We start from the raw sequence: 8,657 nt of genomic DNA, 5'->3' as shown, positions 1-8,657 counted from the left end.
ATATAACCCCCTATTTAATGTAATATCTTACCCATTAATAATATATTTCACTAAGGCCTAGCTATCACGTTCCGTAGGTTACTGGACAAGCAAATTTCTTTTGTATTCATTGACAAGACTTCCCTGTAGAATACAAACCCCACCAGGTTTGTATCCCATAAAAATGTTTTGCTACCGCAAGTTTTATCTGATTATAGAAAAATAGTGCGTATATTTTCTTACGGAATAATCTGCCCCTGAGCTTAAGACCCCCGGTGTCTCTGCCGATGATTAAAACAACTTTGAAGGAATTTCTTTTGCAACATTAAAAATACTTACATTTTTATTTTCGCATTTTTGTTTCGTTAATTCTGGAAACCCTGTTTTTCCCTTGCTGCATTTATCGTATAACATACATAACTTCCAAACTCCAGTCTATAAGCCTGCCTTTTGAATATTGTTGAATTACGAATGTCATTTTGTCTGCACTGTGCTGCAGTTCTCCAGTTTCTGTATTTCAGGCAATATTTTGTGTGTGATGGTGACTTTTCATCTGTATGTTTATTTTTTGCCATTACAACGTGTCGAGTATGTTCTTTTATAGGTATCACACTATGCTCCGCTATATTCGCATGCAGAATGCTTGAATTAGTTCGCTATTTAACTAAATATGGTAAAGTTTCTAGTGTTTATTTTAGGACCCATGTTGCATTTGTAGAACTGGCGTTCGTCCTCCAAGAAGTCTAGCCAGTGAAAAAGAATTCAACAGATTTTTTTGCGCGCGTTACGAGGCGAGAAAAAGTCACCTTGGTAGGCGGCTTCACACCGTAACTTAGCATCAGTGAGCTCCTCTGATGTCGATCGCTCCGCCCTGCGCTTTGCATCACACTGCTGACGTCACCTGGGGCCCAGACTGGCGAGGCGGCTGTATCGCTGCCAGTTGCGCTTCGCTCCGTGTTGGAACTCAATGGGCTCCGTCATTACGCATGCTATCCGATGCCAAAGAGATTGCGTGGCTGTTGTCGTTTGTGGAAGCGGAAAAAAGAAAGGCTCACGCCATTCCCGCTTGTGGCGTGTGACAGCATCGCCCTCGAAATGGCGTCACTTTGTGAAGGAAAGTAATCCACATGCGATATAGTAGACATGGTTGTCACGCATTGGTTTATGGTTTATGGGGGATTTAACGTCCCAAAGCGACTCAGGCTATGGGGGACGCCGTAGTGGAGGGCTCCGGATAATTTCTATCAAGTGGAGTTCCTTAACGTGCGCTGACACCGCACAGTACACGGGCCTCTAGAATTTCGCCTCCATTGCAATTCGACCGCCGCGGCCGGGATCGAACCCGCGTCTTTCGGGTCAGCAGCCGAGCGCCATAACCACTCAGCCACCGCGGCGGCTTGGGTGTCGCGTATGTAACCATGGAGAAGAACAAGCGTCTGGCTGCGAAAGTTCTACGCTTCCACAAGCACACGGGGCGCCGGCTTCCAGCGGATACACCGTTTGTGAGGATTTTCAACAAATCTGCTTCCACAGGTTCTGTGGCGTCAACGAGAAGGCCTGAAGCGTACGTCCTGGGCGAAGAGTGAAATGGTCGCGCTTGCGTTCGTAAGAGCGACGCCAGAAGGAAGCCATGCGTCCGACAATTAGCCCAGTGTGCCAGCGGAAGCCTGAAATCAGTGTGCAGAGTCCTTGCGAAGCACTGCATGAATCCTTTTCATGTAAGTCTGCACCAGCAGATGAGTGCGACAGGCTTTGAACCAAGGCAGGATTTCTGTAACTGGGCCCTTATTCAGCTAGGCTGCAGGGATTCTGGCTTTTTACAAAAGGTGATCTGGGCGAATGAAGGACAGTTCTGCCACAATTCGTCCGTGAACCTGCATAATGCCCATTACTGGGCTGATGTGAACCCTTACTGGCTACGAGCGCACGAACACCGACAAAAGTGGGCAGTCAGCGCATGGTGCGTCATTTTCAACGATCGAATCGTAGGCCCCTATACTTTTATGAAAAAACACTGTCTGGGAGAAAGTACCGCGAGAAATTCTGGAAGGAAAAGTGGAAGATTTCATTGGCGACCTGCCTCTCAAAGTACTGAGGGAAGCGTGGTATAGCAAAATGGAGCGCCAGCGCATACTTCTGGACGTGCTGTGAAGCAGCTCGAGGGAAGGTTTCCACCGCAATTGATAGGATGTATCGGACCCGTCCCATGACCCCCAAAGTCTCTAGACTTGGCCACCTTAGACTTCTTCTGTAGGGGTACATAAAAAACGAGGTTTTCATTGATGAGCCTGCCAGTGTAGAAGACATTGAGGCGAGGATCACAACATGTGCTGCAGCTGAGCCTGCAATGCTGAAGCGGGTACATGACACTGTGCGCGAGCGATACATGATGTATACATGTATTGCTGCTGAGGGACAGCATTTTGTCCATTTCTTGCAAAAGTTCTGTGTGCTTTTAGTATTGCTTTCCAGTTTGCATGAGATTCCACAATTTGTAATTTTGCCACTAAAGCAACATTTCAATAAAGTGCTTCCGTCAAATCTGGACGTTACTTAACTGCTTTGAGGTAAACAATCAATTTTTTTGTACGTGTGTGTGTGTGTTTGTGTGTGTGTGTGTGTGTGTGTGTGTGTGTGTGTGTGTGTGTGTGTGTGTGTGTGTGTGTGTGTGTGTGTGTGTGTGTGTGTGTGTGTGTGTGTGTGTGTGTGTGTGTGTGTGTGTGTGTGTGTGTGTGTGTGTGTGTGTGTGTGTGTGTGTGTGTGTGTGTGTGTGTGTGTGTGTGTGTGTGTGTGTGTGTGTGTGTGTGTGTGTGTGTGTGTGTGTGTGTGTGTGTGTGTGTGTGTGTGTGTGTGTGTGTGTGTGTGTGTGTGTGTGCGCGCGCGCCCGCGCGCGCTCAGTATTGTGAGTTGTAAGTTTTAATTTTTTTTTCTTGAAGATATTCAATGCCAGATGACTGCTGCCAATCAACCATGACAGCGAAGTTTGCTTCTAAGGAAACTTGCGCTAAGTAGGTTACTTTTTCTTAAATATAGGCAAGCTTTCTGTACCAAGCGATTAACAAAAATTATTTGAGCAGTGAAATGTATCAGGCTACACGCGCTGCCAAAAATTTAGTCGTGAGCCCCTAAAGGGTCATTTTGAGCTCCATCTAGCGCATTGACAGCTCAATTATCGAGATATTTCGTATTTATTTTGCCTTGAACAGAAAATAAAATCTAAATCCCTCTGGAGCTGTGGCCAAACCGCGGTTTGAAATAATTATTTTCACAGAGGGGCTTCACACTCAAGGTTTCACCAATCAGTGTGTGAATACAGATAATACATCCAAGGCGCTTGTGCACACTTCAGCGAACAAAAAGCTCTGCCGGTACACAAGCAGCTGTGCAGGTCACGCGATGAGCGGTTGAAAATGACGTGAGCCTTCTTTTTTCCTCTCCAACGGACGACGATGACCACACAGTCGTCTCGAGGCCGGATTGCAAGCGCAACGACCGAGCGCTTTAGGATTCGGCGCGGTGGAAAAGCACGAGGCCGCAGAGCGAACCAAAATTAACAGCCATGCCAAGCCATGCCAGTCTGGGCCTCGGGTGACGTCAGCAGTGTGGTGCAAAGCGCTGGGCGGAGCGGTCGACGTCAGAGAGGTTATGGCCGCTTAGTTACGGTGTGAAGCCTCCTTCCAGGGTGACTTCTCGCCTCGTAACGCGCGCAAGAAATTTGTTGAATATTTTTTTTTCGTGGCTATAGACTGCTTGAGCGACAATCTCCAATTCTGCAAATACAACATTACCCCTGAAATAATAAGTGGAATGTAATTAACGTAATTTGTTAATTAGCACACAAGTTAAAACATTCTGCATTTTAACTGGTACCCGCCGTCGTCCCCAATATAGCCCTAGGGCTAAAATAAATCTAAAGCAAGTTACCTTTGATTTTTTTAATTTTGGACCTTCTGAAAAAAAAAAAAACCGGTAGATAATTTTGCCTGTACTTATTCCCCCAATAGCAAATAAAGCCTTAATTGATTGTATTTGCCTTAAGCAAAACGAGGATTTCGGCGCAACTGGCAGTTTGTGGGTGGGGGAGGGGGGGGGGGGGAGCCCTATTCGCACAGTGCATCTTTTTACATATTCCGAGGAAAAAAATGGGAGTGGTTTTCCGATAAGAGATTTCACGCCGGGGAGGGGTCTACTGCCCCTGGTATATCCGTGTTGATACCATCAATGTGAAGCGCTGTTTGACACCTGCTCTTAACAACTTAACGGGCAGGTTGGCCTCACTTGTTTGTCAGCCCGAAGACACGAGTCATAAGAAGGTTGAGACGCCACAGTTTGCCGGTTGCGGCTCGAGGTATGTACTGCAACACAATGGTGATGGTGACAATAAAGAATCCCTATTGTAATTTACAATCTGCCCATCTTTCTCCGTATCAAAGCGCAAACAAAATCAACGTCATTGTCAGAACTGACTAATAATTTCTGATAGCCCGCTGCCTCTACAGTGGACAAGGCGCAGCTATCCTAGCTGTTCTCCAATGGATGCACTACGAGAGCGAGGAATCGTATTGCAGTATATCCGTTTTACTGAGATGAACACTATAAACAGCTAGTGCCGGCTACCCCTTCATTGTGTGATTCACTGAACCCGTTTGGCATTATAACGAAGGTTAACAGCTCATTTCCCATGCGAATGATTGAGTTTGGAATAATGGAAGGCGTTCAGGTCCTCACATGCGCCGAACGTCAACACCGAAGAAGCCTCTCAGCCACAGCCACCGGCGCGCGGCCGATGCACAAGCGTGGCGTGGCGGAGAAGGCGAGCCGCTGCGTCGAGGCCCTAGGTGGCCCACTCTCGCAGTTACGACCGCCGCCGACCGAAGGCGTCCTCTGCGCGCGCTGCCGATCATTTTCCTCGGAGGCTGCCCTTTAGCTTTCGGTTTTCGCTCATTTCCGGTTTTTCCCACCAAACGAAGGGCGCGCGCGCACTCTCGCGCGCTGGCGTTGGCGCTCCTATTTGCGCGTGCGTTTGAGCCAGTTTGGCGCGCTCGGCGTCGGCTATTGTTGCGCGTGACGCGTGCGCAGAGGCACCGAACGAGGAGCGCGCTGTCGAACCCGCCCCCTGCATCCCCTCCTCCGCCGCGCTGCTCTCCTCCCGTCTGCGTCCTCCTTGCCGCGGCTGTCGCGTACATCGCAGGTCACCGGCGGCAGTCGGGCGTTTGGCGCCGGACGTGCGGAGTGCGCCGTGCCCCGGACAGCTCGTACCTTACAGCTCGTGTGTGCGGCCTGCGAGTCGGCAGCCGCCTGCTTTCTTGGGACGTTCGAAGTCTCGCGACGCCAGTGAGCGCTCCAGCGCCGCCGCGCGCGCCGGGCTCCCTGGAGCGCGTGGTGCCGCCTACACGTGACAGTTTCGCCGCAGCCAGTGGCGCTCTCAGCTCTCTCGCGCGCGCAAATACGGTCGCGGCGTCCCGGACGACATGTGACCGCTCTTCCGAGGACAGTGAGCAGCGGAGCTCGAGCGCCGGAAAGACCATGGGTAGTCTTTCCAGGGGCCGATCATCAGGCCAGCTACGACGCTGCGAGCACGCCTGACCGCTGGGCCCCAGCCACGTGCCCGCCATTCAGTTCCTGACCTTCGTGGTGTGCTTTCCCGACTGGCATTCGCCGCCGCGTGTGCTGGTGACCAGTGATCGCGTGTGACAGGTGCTTAGCCGGGTGAATGCGCGGTACGTGTTGTGCCGGGTGACGCGTGTGCATTCTGTGACAGACGGGTGCCGTCTGACGATGTTAGACGAAGACGACGAAGCAGTCTGCTCTTTTCTTTGGTGCGTTTCTTCGGTCCGCTGACGAGTCAGCGTTTCTGAACGCCCGCACGCACAGCTTCAATGTCACGGCGGAAGCAATCCAACCCCAAGCCACTGAAAAGTGAGTGCCCCACGCTGCCAAGTCTCGCTCCGCAACCCTGCGTCGACTCGTGGGCTTTTATTCTTTGTGTCAAGCTGTTCGCACCGTTGGTTTGTTTGCTTAGTTTATGCACGATTTTGCCTTATTTCGCTAACGGAGAGGTGTTCTGGAGCGGGACGACAGGAATGCTCGTGGTCAGGTAGACACGTGTCTACTGCCGATGCAGCGCAGCACGAATCGCCGCAGTACGCTGCACCGGGCCCGTAGCTTGCCTTGATGGGCATGCACGTCGCGTGACACCCGTCGGGGAAGGAACACCGATGCCCGCCAGTCGCTGTTCTTTCCTTTGAGGGGCGATCTGAATGATGCGCAGCCACGCGCGTGGTTTGTCGGGCTTTGAGCATTGCCACTGCTGTTACACACTCCGTTGTGTGCATGAAACGGCGGAAAGTGGGGTCGCGGTATACCGACCAGGTTACGTGCATCTCTCCTTTGGCTTTTCACCTCGCAGATTTCTTTGTCATTGTGTGTTTCGCGTTTCGTCATCAACTCGTACGTCCTTGAAGCCCGAGAAGTTTTCTCTCGCTGAGAAAGCTTCTTCGCACAGTGCATGCATGCAGTTTTATCCGCATGCCGCACTCTCTTGCCTATGGTGACCGTGGGTCAGATGCATTTGATGTGAGCGCTTGGAATGTACGCTGTGTAGTGAAGAGCTTCACGGGTGGTGTCTACAATAAAACATTGGCCCGTTGTCGCTTTGTGCTTACTTTCGGAAGGCACCGCGACACCAGTCGTGGTGCGGCCGGTGTTGCAGTCGTTTAGTGTTGTTCATACAACATTCGTTCGATTGATTGTAAAACATTTATTGCGTCGAGAGCAGGTTGCAGGAGACACATACCAGACGCCATTCTATTTTTCCCTTTCTCCACTAAGGCCCTAATTTCAAGAACATTGAATACCTGGAGATTAGTCTGCAGGGAACGGAGTCAACTTTTTTTTTTCTCGCAGCGACAATCTTTGGTCACTGCTGGGCGTTGCCTATGTGCAGTACGTTGAGGCGCTTGACGATGAGGTCTGTTCTTTTTTTGCAGGTAGGGCGAAGTGCTGTCAGACGCTTTTTCTCAAAATTACGTCTGGTCTCAGATACGCGCAGAAGCAGGAACCTATACACCGAATATCTACGTGGATCCCATTCACATTGTGGAAGTGGCGAAACGGCAGCGCAATAAACGACTCTGCAGGAAATAAAGACAGGGCGCATCAGAGTGCGCGAATGCCGAACAAATCTGACACGCTCTCCAGAAAAGCGTTTGCGAGGAGCGCACCGCCTTGGCGGCTACGCGGGGAACGCACGAGAGCGCTAAGGTTGCAACTTACGCAGCCCAACAAGCGAAATGCGCGTAGCGCGGGCAGCGTAGGGGCTCGAGGCTGTTGTCGCAAGTCGCCGCTCGCTCTGCTTTCCCTGCAGCTCTGAATTGCGCCGACTGAACGCGGCGTACGCTGTGGGTGAGGAAACGGCGCGGTCGGAGGTCAGCCGGCCCTACTTGTTTGTTTGTTTTTGTGTGTGTCCACTTGTTTGTGCACTGCTCGACAGCGACCGATGCATGCGTGGTCCGCACGCTGGCACTCCGCTCGCTTTGCAGCTCGCCCCAGCCGAGCAGCAACTGAGCCCCGTGCGAGCAAACTGGTTGGCACTTGACTCGCTTGGCACTGCTTCCGCTTGGCGCGACAGTCCATAAACGAGGGCTGCTGCCGCTCAGATTCGCTCCGGAATAATTATTATTACTCGATCCTGGGAGAGCGATTAGTTTTCGCTTTCTCTTTTCTTTCTCTTCATCCTTTTGTTGTTGGCGTGGCGATAATAACGACCTTACTGCTTTCTCATTCGCATATAAGCCGCGCCATGCCGTGATGCATTCACCGTAGGGGAGCGCCGAGGTAGTGTCTGCCGCTTTCGCTCGGTGGCCCAGAGGAAGCTGTAGGGCCTTTGCAGAATGTAGTGACAGGCCGCGTCGGCAGCTCAAGAAGAATTTCTAAAAGGCTACCACCAGAAGTTCTCCGTGGCTTTCAAAATGTTGCTTTACGCCTGCATGAAAATGACTGCCGTCGACAGTCGTGTGAGCAGAAATCTGGTGCTTCGTAAGGCGTTAGGCACGTACTTTTTGTGGTCACGACACCGCGCACTGTTTGAAAGGAGCGTCGGGAGGAAATCTGGAGCCAGTTGAACTGAAGCCTGTTGATTATCCAAAGTTTCTGCGTTTCCTTTTTTTTTCCCTCACCGTTTTAAACAACCCCGCTGACTGATAGGTTCAAGTCCGTGACTTCCTTATATAAACCCGCGCCGATTCGGAGGAACCTGCCACTTGAGTATTTTGTCGAGACTGGTTTTCACTGCGGGGTCGCTAGTCGCCTCGTCTCTGCGGTTGGTCTTCCCCTCTCGTTGGCGGCCTGCCTTCTTCACGTCCTGCTGCTGTAACGCTCGAGGGCGAGTCGCACGTTTTCCACGCTCACTGACGGTTATATATAGCTTGCACACGGCAAGTCGAGTCGGTCCTTCGCCACTGTACTCAACGAAGTCATGTCTGCTCGCGCTGCGCCGTCGGCAGACCTCACTCCGACTCGCAGTGCTGCTTTCATGATTCATTCTTTCCGTTCTCGGAAGGCCTTCCTGAAAGTTTCCCCGACCATTGTCCGAGCTGCCGAGGCGAGTTTAAAACTTCTCGAGAGTCTCCGGTTTTCCCGTCTGTGTAACAGAAAGTCCTGATTGAGAAAGCAGAGCA

The 8,657-nt window shown here is 51.3% G+C and overlaps 1 protein-coding gene across 2 annotated transcripts in view; it reads left to right on the top strand.

The window, feature by feature from the left end:
• The first annotated feature begins 5,147 nt into the window (after positions 1-5,147).
• The window catches only part of ush (Zinc finger protein ush), a 334,929-nt gene continuing 331,419 nt past the window's right edge, over positions 5,148-8,657 (top strand). Inside the window, exon 1 of one of the 2 annotated variants that reach the window (XM_077648808.1) lies at positions 5,148-5,898. Coding sequence is in view for 1 of the 2 variants with exons in the window: in XM_077648807.1 (XP_077504933.1) it covers positions 5,859-5,898 (40 nt within the window). In the remaining variant the exon portion in view is untranslated. The remainder of the gene's footprint in view (positions 5,899-8,657) is intronic. The other variant, XM_077648807.1, reaches the window with a different exon arrangement.

The sequence above is a fragment of the Amblyomma americanum genome, chromosome 1 (genome assembly GCF_052857255.1).
Source record: "Amblyomma americanum isolate KBUSLIRL-KWMA chromosome 1, ASM5285725v1, whole genome shotgun sequence".
NCBI classification, from domain to species: Eukaryota; Metazoa; Arthropoda; class Arachnida; order Ixodida; family Ixodidae; genus Amblyomma; species Amblyomma americanum.
Note: the sequence above shows the minus strand (reverse complement) of the source record. Positions and strands in the feature narration are given on the sequence as shown.